General features: G+C 39.1%; 2 protein-coding genes across 10 annotated transcripts in view; both read left to right on the forward strand.

Annotated features, from left to right (window-relative positions):
* The window catches only part of heatr5a (HEAT repeat containing 5a), a 29,304-nt gene extending 20,803 nt beyond the window's left edge, over positions 1–8,501 (forward strand). For 2 of the 3 annotated variants that reach the window (XM_059520468.1, XM_059520470.1), the window contains 11 exons: positions 809–877; positions 1,232–1,411; positions 1,583–1,805; positions 2,821–3,060; positions 3,287–3,414; positions 3,817–3,964; positions 4,050–4,322; positions 4,550–4,774; positions 4,888–5,039; positions 5,709–5,919; positions 6,880–8,501. In XM_059520468.1, coding sequence (XP_059376451.1) covers positions 809–877; positions 1,232–1,411; positions 1,583–1,805; positions 2,821–3,060; positions 3,287–3,414; positions 3,817–3,964; positions 4,050–4,322; positions 4,550–4,774; positions 4,888–5,039; positions 5,709–5,919; positions 6,880–7,181 — 2,151 coding nt within the window. In that variant the 3' untranslated portion in view covers positions 7,182–8,501. The remainder of the gene's footprint in view (positions 1–808; positions 878–1,231; positions 1,412–1,582; positions 1,806–2,820; positions 3,061–3,286; positions 3,415–3,816; positions 3,965–4,049; positions 4,323–4,549; positions 4,775–4,887; positions 5,040–5,708; positions 5,920–6,879) is intronic. The other variant, XM_059520469.1, reaches the window with a different exon arrangement.
* Positions 8,502–8,811: 310 nt separating this feature from the next.
* Positions 8,812–15,061, forward strand: part of hectd1 (HECT domain containing 1) — a 36,723-nt gene continuing 30,473 nt past the window's right edge. For 4 of the 7 annotated variants that reach the window (XM_059520461.1, XM_059520465.1, XM_059520463.1 and 1 more), the window contains exon 1: positions 8,812–9,046. The gene's annotated coding sequence lies outside the window, so the exon portion shown is untranslated. The remainder of the gene's footprint in view (positions 9,047–15,061) is intronic. The other 3 variants (XM_059520464.1, XM_059520462.1, XM_059520466.1) reach the window with 1 other exon arrangement.

Genomic DNA, 15,061 nt, shown 5'->3' on the forward strand with positions numbered 1-15,061 from the left:
CAGTATATAAAAAGACTAGACAGTAAAAATTACAGTGATGTTCAAATGTTTGGGAGTCAGTAAGATTTTTTTTAAGATCTTTTTTGCTCACCAAGGCTGCATTTATTGGATATAAAATGCAGTAAAAAAAGAAAGAAATGTAATGTATATCTGTGATTGCTTCAGTCTTCAGTGTCACATGATAATTCAGAAATCTTTCTAATTTCCTGATTTGGTGCTCAAGAAACATTTATTCTTAGCATGTTGATAATGTCATATACAAAACGACAGGTGCTTTTTGTGGAAACCGTGATTTTTATTTTTTTATCCTATTTTTGAAATTGATTTGAAAAGTCTTTACTGTCACTTTTTAAGTAATCTCTTTGCTGAATTAAAGTAATATATTCTTTTTTTGTTTAAATGACCCAAACCTTTTGAATGATCGTGTATGTGTAAACAGTTTTTTTTTTCTTTTATAAATTTGCCTTGAAGTTTTATTTAATGGATGTATACATTTAAGTAAAAGTTCTGAACACTTTATTTTTACTTAACTCCAATTAATATCAACACTATGAAACGGCACAAATGAAGGTGTGGGAATTATGCAGCATCAAAGCTATATTTGATGTTGGCATTTTCCCAGCCATCATTATGAGATGGTATGGAACAGTATTGAAGGAGATACGCTATGGGTGCTGGTTGACTCTTATTCACTCTCTTGTCTAACTATTTGTCTGTTTATCCTTACAACTTATGTAAGGCTATGAGAAACCTCCCACACTTTTGACTGGGCTGGTTTAAACGAACTAAATGTTGTTTGATGTTGTAGGTTGGAGCTGCGCTCAGACCTGCCTTCCATGTGGACGCCCCTCCGAATGTGACTGCCAAAGCCTGCCAGGTGTGCTGTTTAAAGAACTTAAGCCTCATTATCTATAATGATGCACTTTTCTGTTCTTTGCGTTTACCAGCAAACACCATGTTATCCAACACATTGTTTTAAGCCTCAAGTCATGTATTTTGTCACTGTCAGATTGGGCGTACCAAATATGTTTTTTTGTTGTTGTTGTATTAGTACTCAAATCAGTCCTGTTTTTAACCTTTTGAACTTTCTTCATGCTTGTTTTCAAATACCTCGAGTTCACATGGGTTCACTTGACCTAGTTTCTTCCCAGAGTCCAGTGGTTCACTTGTACTGCTGAAAGCTGCTCCGTTGGTGTTGAGTTCTGACATGAACCTTTGTTTTGGCGTTCAGGTTTGCAGTGCATGGATCGCCAGTGGGGTCATCAGTGACCTGCGTGACCTGAGAAGGGTGCATCAGCTTCTGGCTTCCTCTCTTGCCAAAGTACAGGTGGGGAGAGACGTTGCCAGTCAGCTCTATAATGAAAGCACCTTCACCATGGAGACGCTGGCTGTGCTCAAAGCCTGGGCGGAGGTACCGAACACCATCACACAACTATTAAATCAGCTGTACCTCTATGTCTAGCCGTTATATAACTCTAAGGATGGGCGGTATGACGCTATGTAAAGTATGATAGCCACACATTTATCTATGAAGCAAACTTTGATCTAACATTTGTCTGAGTAAATCTGTGTCTCTCTGCAGGTGTATATCACAGCGGTACAAGGCTCCAGGCAGAGGGAGAGTCCAGGCAGCCATCTCCAGCAGCAGAGTGATGAGGCTGGTCCTGCAGATCCAGCAGGGGCTGGTTTGCTCAAACTGGTTCAGACTGATCTTGCAACTCTGAGCCGCCTGTGGCTTGCTGCCCTTCAGGACCATGCCCTGCTCACCCTGCCCTCGCAATACTCCAGTCAACTCCCCTCCACAGGTCACTACTCGCGCTCGGTTTCTCAGATTACACACCAACCTGATGCTAAATAAATAGATATGCTTCTTTATTTCCAGATTTTATGAAAATTAACTGTTTAATTTATGTGCTTATTGTACGACCAAATAAATATTTACAAAATGTTTGCCAAGCAGCCAATAGTTCTGTCCCAATCTCATACTGTTGTTCCTGTGTCAGCCTTAATGTTCTTATTTTAGAGGAAATCCGTTGAAAGATAGTTTGCTTATAATTGCAGAAGGGGATAGTTAGAGGGGTTTTAGTCTTTTTTTCTGTTGCAATTACTTGTTTTACTCTGTCGCTGTTTTTATAGTATGTACACTACTGTTCAGAAGTCTGGGATTGGTGAGATTTTTACATTTTTCAAAATAGTCTCTTATGCTCACCAAGGCTACATTTATTTAATCAAAATCAAATGTAAGAACTGTAGTATAGTAGTAGTACTGCTCCGATTACGATCGGCCGATGGTTATGCGCATCTCGTCAGTAAAGCCGGTTCTCTAATTAGCGGTAAATTCCCTCAGGTGCGTGATTTCACATAGAGCAGCTGTTACTACACAGAGCCGTTGTTAGCTGAGAAGATGCGCAAATCCACTTCATTTTCAGCGTTTATTTGTTTTAAAATATAATTTAGTCCTGTTATAGCAAAGCTGAAGCAGCCATGACTCCAGTCTTCAGGGAAGAAACTTTTCTTCTTTATGATGTTGAAAATAGGAAATAGAAATAGTGAAAGAAAATAGTGATACTTTTTTTTAAATTCAGGATTCTTTGAATGGAAAGTTCTTTAATTTTACAAATGTCACTTTGGATCAATTTAATGCATCCTTGCTGAGTAACGGTATGAAATGTAAATTACTAAGCCCAAACTTTTGAACTGTGGTTGCATTATTCAGTTGATAAATCAGTGTTTTACTACAATTTAAACAATAGTAATAGTATAGTAAGAGTGTCTTGTTTAGAGCTACTGTATGTTCTAATATGCACCTTTATTTGTCAGGTGGCTCGTTTTACACTGCAGAGACAGTGGAACAGGCCCGTCCACATTATTACAGTGCCTGGGCTACCATTCTCCACGCTACTGCTCTCTGGCTCAACAGCACCGGGTTCATCATGGTGGACGAGGGACCTGCCAACCTCTCCAGACCGGTCACACCCACCTCCATGGGCCAGTCCACTTCACTGAGCAGTGTCAAATCCCCAGAGGACATCAGTACTGACCGTCTTCACCTGATCCTGGGTACAGAGCTCAATTAATAGTTCCTGTTTCAATAAGTGGATGTAGTTCAAGGTTTATAGGGCGTCCATTGCTAGATTGAAGTCCTTCAGAAAACTGAATTTTGCTCTAGTCATTTTCCAGGGGCTGATTATGAGGATAATTCCCTCGCTTAGATTTGAGATGTACATGTATATCAACGTGTAAATTTTTGAGTCTTGTTGTTCAATTCACTCAAATTTCCCTTTAGGAATCAGTGTGGAATTTTTGTGCTCCCCTCACTCTGGAGACCAAATGGAAAACATCAATTCTTGTCTTCAGGCTCTGCAGGCCTTATTGGAGGTGCCTTGGCCCCGTTCGAAAGTGGGCAATGATCAGGTATTCTACAATTAAAACAGATCAGAAATGACGGTAAAGACATTTACAATGTCAAAAAAGACTTATCTGTTGTTCTTTTGAACTTAACCGATTTTTCAGCTAACTAAATTAAAAAATCATGTGAAAATGATTTGACCTAGGACCGTTATGTGGTGTGTGCCATTGTAGTTTAAGTGTGTTCATCACAGCCTCGTTTTCATCCTCACTTAATTCAATACGCCATCTAAAATGACAATTATGATTTATTATGATATTGTTACTTGGTCTGTTAAGATATTGTGATGCATTGAAATTTGTGGTTTGGTATTTGTCTTTCCATGTAGTTCATGTGTTATACAATGTGTTTGTCTTTCTTGTTAGTCATTCTGTGTTCTTGACAAGTGTATGGTGTTCTCTCTGTAGGCTTTGAGTGTGGAGCTGCTCAGTGTTCTACACAGGCTCATAGTCACTCGGGAATCTCCCAGTATTCAACTGGCTGTGCTAGAACTGGTGCGGCAGATTGTTTGTGCCGCTCAGGAGCATGTCAAAGAGAAACGCCACAGTGCTGAGGGTGAGTCTCAAAAGCTACTTATGTTTAAATAGTGTAAAGCTTAAATAACCCTTTAAATGCAACTTCCGATGTTGTGTTTGGTCAGTTGATGATGGTGCAGCAGAGAAGGAAACTGTTCCTGAGTTTGGTGAGGGACGGGACACTGGTGGCCTGGTGCCGGGGAAGTCTCTTGTTTTTGGAGCGCTGGAGCTATGTCTCTGCACGCTTGTGAGAAAGCTTCCGCAGCTCAGCCCCAAACTGGCTGGCAGCCCCACGGGGCGGGGAGGACAGACCTGCTTCCTCAGCAACACTGACTGTAGACTCGTCACATCTGCTCTGGCCATCCTCTCAGAACTGCCCTCCATCTGTTCACCAGAGGGTAAGAGATCCAGAGCGTTACTTCGGCAGTAAGAGCTCTCAGATTATGAAAAAAACATCCTCCTGCCCACATTATTTTAGTCAACTTTTCATTTTGTTTATTCAATTTAGGAATTTTTTTTTCTTTCTCGTCACATTAAATGATTTTTTTTTTTCCTGTTCCAAAGAAATTATTTTCAATTCATAAATGATCAGAGATCTGACAGTGTTTTATTCTACTCTCCACAGGCAGTGTGTCAGTGCTGCCCACAGTGCTCTATCTGCTGCTGGGGGTGTTGAGAGAGACGGTGAGGGGCTCTGCAGGAGCAGAGAGTGGACAGCTGGTACCAGGCATCCTGCAGGCCTTGCGCACTGTTCTCACCTCTCCCATGAGCAGAGCTGAGAAGTGTCGTGGGGCCTGGACTGAACTGCTGCGATGTGGAATGCACACGCTCTTGGAGTCTTGGCATACAGGTACAGTAGTTTCTCTCTCATTTCAACCACACTCTGTTTGGATGGGTTTTTCTGCTTGATTTAGAAGTCATTTGAGGAACCTTCTCTGTTTTTTCATGGATTGTTTTGGACAGATAAAATGGATCCTGGAGTGGATGAGGTTACCATGTTGACATCCCTCACCATCTTCCTGCTGTACGCCAGTGCTGAGGTGAGCACTGTGGAGCCCCTGCAGACACGCTGCATCCAGGCATTCAGAGCCTGCCTGGAGTCTAAGGACCCCGTGGTGAGTAGAGAGTAAATTCTTAAAATTTCTACAGTCCTGTTCAAAAGCAGAGAGTCAATTAGAAACTCTTGACAACATTTCTACAGTACTGTTCAAAAGCTTAGTCAACGTTTTTTTATTTGTTTTTTAATGAAATTAATTTTATTCAGCACACGAACATTAATCAAAAGTGACTGCTGTCACATTGTTACAAAATATTTCAAATAAATGCTGATATTTTGAACATTCTATTCATCAAATAATCCTGAAAAAAAGCAAAAATATTAAGCAGCTGTTAGGCAACTGTTTTCAACATTGATAATGAATGTTTCTTGTGCACCAGAACAGCATATTATGATTTTTGAAGGATGATGTGACACTGATGACTGCAGTAATGGCTGCTGAAAATGTAACTTTGCCATCACAAGAATAAATCGCAAACAGTTCTTTTAAATTGAAATAATATATTTTACTGTATTTTTGATCAAATGGATGCAGCCTTGTTGAGCAGGAGAGGATTCTTTCAAAAACATTTTACAAATCTTACTGAACCCAAAACTTTTTTTTTAATAGTAGTGAACGTCAGGCTGCTTAAATAAAGAGCTTTGCTACAATTTTACATACAATTCCCCCCAAAAAAACTCTATATCTAGTATTCTTCTCTACTGTGTCCGAAAATTTCTTCTTTAGGTGCTGAGCAGAAGTTATCAGTTGCTAGTATCTTTATTCCAAGGCCCAGAGCCGGTAGCCAGGCCATTCATTCTAGCTCTGGGTGGCCGTCTGGTGTCACAACTAGAGGAAGTGGAAAAGAGTCGTCCTCAAGGCCCAGCAGAGCTACAGGCCGTGCAAGATGCAATCCGAGCCCTGGAAGCACTAATGTTTGCTGCAGACGAAACTCACCGTAAGTGACAGGGAATGTTTTCAGGTTTAATCCCAAACAGCTGTCAGTTATGATATCATTAAAAAAAAAAAAAAAAATTTGTTGGGTTATAAATGTCGTCTTTATAATTACTCTTAGTTGGGCTGTGCAAAAAATCGAATGCGATTTTCATGCACATCTCGTCAGTAAAGGCACTCCTTTGATTAGAAGTACATCTCCAGCACATGCGTTCAGATCAGGGTTGCCAGGTTTTCAAAACAAATCCTGCCCACTTGCTTCTCAAAAGTAGTCCAAAACTAGCCCAATCGCGTTTCCAGGAGGTTCCCCGATGAAAAATTAAAATACACGTTTTGGCAGGGTTGCCTTGCTAAAATTCGCATTTTAGGGGCTAAACATCACGTTATTGGTATTGGGATCGCTTCAATCTGCGGACATGAAAAACAACCGCGGACTTGGCAACACTGGTTCAGGTGGAGCGGCAGTTACTACACAGAGCCATAGTCCACCAACAAGCTACACAAAATCGCTTTTAAAATCGACAAAGAATCGCCTCCGATTTTTAAATCGATTTTGTGTAGATTGTCAGTGAACTACGGCTCTTTGTAGTAAAGGCCAACCAGTGTTTCCAAGTCTGCAGTTGTTGTTTTTTTATATCCGTGGGTCGAAGCGACCCCAATACAAATAACGTGATGTTTAGCCCCTAAAATGCTAATTTTACCAAGGCAGCCCCCGCCAAAAAATAAGTATTTTATTGCCCGGAACAAAACGCGATTGGGCTAGTTTTGAGAAGTAATTGGGCAGGTTTTGTTTTGAAAACCTGGCAATCCTGATCTGAAAGCACTAGCTGGAGATATACTACTACAGGAGTGCCTTTACGGACAAGATGCGCATGAAAATCGCATTCGATTTTTTGCACAGCCCTAACTGTTAGCAAAATGTTGCATTGTTGATAAGCACTAAGTATGTGTTTTAACCATGCAGGTCCACAGCTGGTGGCTGTGCTGTTGCCCATCCTCATCTCTCTCCTGCTGGATGAGAATGCTTTGGCATCGGCTCCAGCAGCCTCTCGCTCACTGCACGAGTCTGCCTTAAGGGACCTTATGCGCATCGGTCCCCAGCACTCGGCGGTCTTCAAAGCGCTGATGGCCTCCGCCCCGCACATGAAAGCCAGGCTGGAGGCAGCCATCAAGGGCAACCAAGAGAGCGTGAACTCTAAGGCACAAGCACCTCGAGTCAATAGCAAAAACACGCCCAGCATTCAACTGAAGATCAATTTCCTGTGAATCCTCCGTACTGGATATGATACGAGTATTATGATTTTAATGACTGAGTGAATGTTGATGTTGTTTTAATCTGTTTTGTTTTTAAAGATAAATCGATTTAAAAATTGTTTAGTTTCAATATTGTAGTCCATTTTAAAACTGCATTAACCTCTATGAGGAACTTAAACATATTTACTCAGAAAGTAAGGGGAAGTGTGTTTCACATGAAGAACAGCTGCACCATGGGAGTGACTTTTGTATGGTTAACATTTATAGAAACATTGTGTTTTAATGGTTAGCTTGCTAACAAGCTTGAATCATTTTCATTAACCCAGTAATCCATAGCATGACTTTTTTTGTGAGAAGTGTTTTATTGTGTCTGTACAAAGATTGCAAATCATTAATTTCTCATTGACATGCTGCAGCTCCCAACTAAACCTGACCAGCTGCACTGCTGGTAATCAGGTATCTGCTGCCTTTACATATACACTTTTAGTGCATTTTAATATTATAAATTTAAAATGTGTTAAATATTTTAAGTTGCGTAGAGATAGTTGCACGTGTTGTGAATGTGAAATTATGATAAAGCATTACAAACAGATACTTGCATCACATTTCTGCACTTATGCTTTGAATACATCTGCAGTACGCATTCATATGGAAGCCCATTTCTGCCACATAAGAATAAAATCATGGTTCTGTAAATTATAATTAAGACAGGAAGTCAAAATTGTGACATTAAGTTAAAACTGAGATATAAAGAAATTTATTGTAATGATTGACTTTTCATAATTTTGACTAGCACAATATAACGGGTTATGTCAATTTTGACTCAAAGATACTTAAGTCAGTCTTGACCATCAATATTGACATAATAGTTTTTTTTTAATCTCATGATTTCTTATGTGGCGGAAATTGGCTTCCATATGTAAAAATGTTACTTAACTTATTAGTTTTTTTTTTTTTCTTCTGTATCCCAATTATGCATGTAAATATGTGTTGGTGTCACTTTATTACAACACATAACTATCTTATACTTGCACTAGCAGGCAATATAAGTATTGGATGGATCCTAACATGAGCAATGATATTGAACAAGCAGCAAATTAATATTTACTACTATATACGCACTACTAACAAGTTTACAATGCAAGTGTAAGAGTTTCTTCTAATACTGGACTATTGTTTTTCTGATAGAAACAGCAATGATCAAGTACAATTATGCATTTGTAACCATACTAATTATTTTGTATGTTGTAAATTGTACAAATACAGCAATAGGGCAAGATTAACATTTATTTTCGGATTATACTGGAAGAATAAAATCTAGTTTTGCTTCAAGAGTCGCATTGGTTTTGATTTACAGTGGAACCTGGAAAGGACATCTCCGTTTTTTCCCTCACTTTGCATTATATTTCCCTTTGGAATTAAGACATATCCAGTCTACTAGGATCAATAGATTAAATGGATAGTTAATTTCAAAAGTTTAAATATTAATGTTAACCTACTAAAACAATGCTTGATTTTAGGGAACGTGTTACAGTTCTCTTTCTACAATCATGCAATCTAGGTGAATGGTTTGTAATCTTTTTTGGCGACCTCGTTGACTGTAAATGGCGAGGTGTTTTAGCGCCCCCTGTCGCTTAGCCGCATCGCTGCGTGTTCTGCTGCGGAGCCTCGTGATATGTGGAGCCTCGACTAGTCCTCTCCGCGGCTCTCCATTTCACTCAATATTTCACCCGTCGCCTTCCCGTTCAGTTTGACCTCTACCTTACAGCAAGCAGAAGTGGGGAATGAAGCAATATTCACGTGTTACCGCCTGACTCAACTTAATCCTGAGACGAACTGTGTGTTTTTCTTGTCTTCTCGTCGTTCGGCGATAAATGGTGAGTGTTTGTGTCGCTCAGCAGCGGGTTTGTTTCTCTGCCTGACGGAAGCGTTCAAGGCCTCGGGCTTCCATTCAACTTTATCTCGCGGATGTAACGTTACTGGTAAACACAAGGCCGCGTTAGTGTTACTTGGTGTTTTTTGTTTTTACCTTAAATTGCTTCCAGACCGGTTATATATATATGGATGGAAAATGTATTCATGCCCAATACCAATGAAGTAAATGAAGTTTGGGATTAATTAGGTCTACCGAAGTGACGCTAACGGTACGCATTTTAGCTAATCTCAGCTAACTGAACCTCGCTTTCACAACAGATAATTTATGTTTATACTCATTTGCTGCGGAAACATGGTCAAATACGACTTTAACATGAAATTAAACGGGTTTGGACTCTGTCCTAGCGTGTAGGCTTACAAAAGCTGTCTGAACTCAAGAAAGAGGCCGTCAGGACAAGATTGAACGTTAACGTATGAGTATTTTTTTTTCGCCTAACTTTCCTTCTTTAACGTTTAATCACAGTTATGGAGTTTGATATCGTCGCATTGTTCATGGTTAGAGATTTTCAGGGTTAACTAGACCGTTTGTTCACCTGCTCGGCTCTCAGTATCATGTTAGATGGCCATACATGAAGTTTATCACGCGTCATGTTATAGATCAAACACTATGCTTGTATCTTATTAACGCTCAAAGCTGCCGTCTGTGTTCACTATGAAGGTGAGGTTTTATTGTGCTGCTGGATAGGCTGGTGTCATGATGGCATTGCAATCAAGTAGTTTTTTGACTCCTTAGTCAGCTGCACTGGCAGAAAGTCAAAGAACATCTAGACTCATGTCTGTCCGTCAGATATGAATGCAAGAGCCACGGATAAGCTGAATGTCTGCTTTGCTGGTACTTTGTTGTTCTATTTTAACCACATACAGAATCTTAAAAATACATTACTACTTAAATTGACTTCGACTGGAGTTTAGTATTAGAAACTACCTACATTTCTTCCATACTCCTAATCCGTTTAGATTAGAGTGAGTTTATTGCTTTAGTTAACACCGTAAAATACCTGACACATATAATAATGCTCAAACAAATCTCATTGTTTATGAAATGGAACACTTTATTAAGCCTGTAGATAGAATATAAGGGAAAGTTTTGCATATTTTCTAAGTTTTCATGTATTATGTTTAATACATCAAGCTTTGGCCCATATGACATGATATAGTGCCTACACTGTTTTATCCAGAGGCCCAAATATATACAACAGCCTTTTTATATGGCCGAAAGGTAAGATTAAATAATGAGAGCCTGTAATATAAATGTGATTTTTACAACAGTATAATTTAGGACTATTAATGTGTATTAATATTATATGTTACTCTGTGTCTACCAATAATAAATTTTAGCATGATAATGTTTAAATGATTAGTTATTTTATTAAAGTTTTGTAGTTTTAACTGTGTGCAGCAAAATTTAAAATGTAATGGCATACAATGATGAGTGAGAGGTTATCAAGTAAATTTAAGTTGGTCCAGTCCAGTAAATTATTTTCTTAAATATTAATAAAAATGAATGTGTTTGCTTTATAAAAATCATTAAAGATTTTACAGCAAAAGACCCCTTTTTTTTTACCATAAACTGAAGGTTTTTATTTTTATTTTAAGAATGACACGAAAAGGCTTTGAACTATCAATCAGAGGGCAAAAGGCATGTTTGTGTTTTTCAGCAAAGTTTTGATCATGTTGATATTTTAGAGGCCTTGGCAATTCATGTATTGAATATGATACAGTATTCTGTATAGGGTAAAGTTTATTAAACCACATTAAGATCTTAATATCAGTGTGAAGATAAAATTGGCATTACTTGTTTGGTGGAATAATAGACTGGAAATAAACGGGTCTCATTAATTTGAAGGTAGTATAACTAGTAAACTGAGTTTTCTATCCAAGGAGAGAGTGTAACCCAGGGCTATGGCATCAGAACTTGTTTTCAGAAGTCTAGTATATTGAATCCATTGTGTGGCTCACAAAGGTCCAGTGTGACTGTTAAAAACAGGTTACAAAACCAGAAAGAGCAACTGGGGATATGTCAGCTCATGAATTAAAAAGTTATGCTGAATACGCGTCTGCTGTGGAATATAATTGTCTAATCTGATTCAGGTCTGTTTAATCACAATCAGGTGACATACATATTTAAACTTGTTTTAGAGTAGCGAAGTAACATGGTGTTCCTGTGTGTATGATGTGGGGGTTTTCTCCTTTCCATCCAGTAAATCCAATAGTTGCTTTGAATGTCAAGTTCAACAGGACATTCTTCCTGAATCAAGTTAGTCATTTAATCTGTTGATAAGTGGATCTCTCTGTTAGTCTCTAAGAAGGTGGTGAATCCATCTGAGCCATGCCTGTCTGTATCCACAGACTTTTATTTTACATAAATCTCCCATTTTTATGAATTTATCCTCATGCTTGGCTCAGCTTGTCTGTCTCAGGAAAGTAGTGCTGCTTTTTAATGGTTTGTGTTTTTAGAACAATAAAAGCGTAGTGAATTCTCAGCTTGTATTGCATACTGTGTGTCTCTGAAAAGCTGGGCTGTGGCCCATACAGTGGGAGTCATTGATGAACTATTTATCATGCAAACTGTTGTTGGCCAAGCTTGCTAATCCTAGCAATTTCTTTCAGTGCTCTGATTACAGGCGGCAGTTCATCATGTTTATAGTCTGTTTTACTCCTATTAGTATACCTTTCAAGTTAATTCATTTTCAAGGAGTCATCTGTTCCACCCGTTTCATTATTACCCATAGGGTTGGGTATCTATAGGGTTTTTTGCGATACCAGTGCCATTTCGATACTTTTAAAACAGTACCGGTGCCTAAACGGTACCTGAAACGATACTTAATCGAAACGAAAAATAAAATAAAAAAAAATTCTGGATAACATTAAAAAATATTTCAAATAAATTTGTAGCTTTCACACGCTCCTTGGATGCACTCATTTTCCAAGTCGTGCTTCCCTTACTTCAAGGCTAATAAATGTATTTCCATAATCTGGGTCAGTATTTAATACAAAACCACACATAGCGTTTCTACTGTATCTCTGTCAATCACTCTGATATTTAGTGAAAATGAGTGATGTCTGTCACTGTTTTTAAATCAGTTTTGTGATGACTGTATGGTCATTCTTTATAAAGTAGCAATGTAATTTATAAAATACAGTACTGTGCAAAAGTCTTAGGCACATTAGTATTTTCACCCCAAAAAAGGGTTTTAAGCCAGTTATTTATATCTTTTGCTGTAGTGTGTCAGAAGGAAATATCAGTTTACATTTCCAAACATTCATTTTGCCATTCATTTTAATAATCTAGTGAGATTTTTGAATGCACAAGCAGTCTGACAACACCCAGTGCTCCACATCTGATCTCACCATCATCAAATCTGTCTGTGATTTACAGTAAGAAACAGATGAAACTGAGACAAACTAAATCCACAAGAACTGCAGCAACGTCTTAAAGAAATTAAGAAACCTGCCTCCAAAGCTACAGTACTGTGAGAAGTTTTAGGTTGTGTAAATATACTGTAAAGTAAGGATGCTTTCAAAAATAGTGTCATAAATGGATTTTATAAATTTACTTCTATTAAAGAGATAGTTCACCAAAAAAATGAAAATTGTCGTTAATAACTCATGTCGTTCCAAACCAGTAAGACCTCCATTTATCTTCGGAACACAGTTTAAGATATTTTAGATTTAGTCCGAGAGCTCTCAGTCCCTCCATTGAAACTGTGTGTATGGTATACTGTCCATGTCCAGAAAGGTAAGAAAAACATCATCAAAGTAGTCTGTGACATTAGACGGTCAGTTAGAATTTTTTGAAGCATCGAAAATACATTTTGGTCCAAAAATAGCAAAAACTACGACTTTATTCAGCATTGTCTTCTCTTCCGTGTCTGTTGTAAGACAAGCAAAACAAAGCAGTTTGTGATATCCGGTTCGCGAATGAATCATTCGCTGTAACTGGATCTTTTTGAACCAGTTCACCAAATCGAACTGAATCGTTTTAAACGGTTCATGTCTCCAATATGCATTAATCCACAAATGACTGAAGCTGTTAACTTGTTTAATGTGGCTGACACTTCCTCTGAGTTCAAACAAACCAATATCCCGGAGTAATTCATTTACTCAAACAGTACACTGACTGAACTGCTGTGAAGAGAGAACTGAAGATGAACACCGAGCCAAGCCAGATAATGACTCGTTCACGAGTCAAGAACCGGTTGCATCAGTAGTTCTTTCTGACAGTTCGATTCAATAAACCGGTTGAAGAAAACGGTTCACCGGTTCTTTTGTGCTCGACATAATGGCGTCATTGGCGATGATTGCAAGTCTTCGGTTTACCTGGGCTAGGGCTGCACGATATTGGGAAAAAAATTACATTGCGATATTTTATTTTTCTACGATATTTTTTCTTACAAACAAAAATGGGGTGAGCACACTTACATTCTCATTTTAAATGATTTAAACATCGACACCACCCTATGCGTGAGGGAGAGAGAGCAAGACAGCGCTCGTGTTGTTTGAAAAAGGCTCGCTCTCTCTCTGTCTCTCTCTCTCTCTCTCTCAATTCAATTCATATTGCTTTATTGGCATGACATACAAAGGTACATATTGCCAAAGCATTGTACATAGCAGAATAGAAACAAACAAAACAAAAATACATATATATTTATAAGAAAAAAAATTACATGCAAAATAAATCCATATACATTTCTATAAACATTGATGGTACTTCTAATGTACTCTCTCTCTCCGTCTGTCTGTCTCTGTCTGTCTGTCTCTCTCGCGTGCGCTGTGCAAATAATTCGCGAATCACATTCGTCAAGGGCAGGGGAGTAGCTGGCCCGTACAGTTAATGAATAACGGATCAACTATGACAGCCTACATCGCACATCCTGCGATGTGACTATCGTGGATTCGTACATCGCGATATCGATGCTTAAACGACACATCGTGCAGCCCTAACCTGGGCTCATAACATTAGCACAGAATCAGTTCAGAATCAATCACCAAAAGAATCAGTTCGGTTCAGACGCTCTGTGTCTCGGTTTGCTTCACGCTGAATCACACATGCGCAGTAGGGCTGCTCCGATTCACAATCGGCCGATCGTTATGCGCATCTCGTCAGTAAAGCCGGTTCTCTAATCAGCGGTAAATTCCATTAGGTGCGTGATTTCAAATAGAGCAGCTGTCACTACACAGAGCCATTGTTAACTGAGAAGATGCACAAATCCACGTTCATTTTCAGCGTTTATTTGCGCATCTTCTCAGTTAACAATGGCTCTGTGTAGTAACAGCTGCTCTATGTGAAATCAGCACCTGAGGGAATTTACCGCTGATTAGAGAACCGGCTTTACTGACAAGATGCGCATTAATGATCGGCCGATCGTGATTGAAGCAACCCTAATGCGCAGTATCATCAGCTCCTCTGTTCTCGAATCGGACACGTCTGACAGAAACGGTTCTTGACTCGTGAACGAGTCATTATCTGGCTCGGCTCAGTGTTTATCTTCAGTTCTCTCTTCAAAGCAGTTCAGTCAGTGTACTGTTTGAGTAAATGAATTACTCCGGGTAGGGATGCACCGAATATTCGGCCACCGAAAATTTTCGGCCGAAAATGGCCAAAAAGTGCATTTTCGGTTTTCGGCCGAAACACTTTTATTACCGAAACAACACGGCCGAAATGTTATGATGACGCAAACAGAAACCGCGACCTGCACGTGCACCTGCATAGCGCAGACCACGAGCTCCCCGCGTCATTCACTTCACACCAGTGGGTCTTAATAGAGAACATTCTCTCTATTCTTATTCCTTTATTCGCAGTACTAAAGCGTCTCCTAACAAAGAGATTGAGACGGACCACGAAGTGAAAACAAAGAAAAGTACAGTCTTATAGAGTCTGTTAGCACACGTCTCACTGAGATCTTTTCGGATCCTCCGCACTTCATCGCGAATGTGCTTGATCCGCGTTATAAAGA

This window comes from Carassius carassius, chromosome 32 (assembly GCF_963082965.1).
Source record: "Carassius carassius chromosome 32, fCarCar2.1, whole genome shotgun sequence".
Lineage (NCBI taxonomy): Eukaryota > Metazoa > Chordata > Actinopteri > Cypriniformes > Cyprinidae > Carassius > Carassius carassius.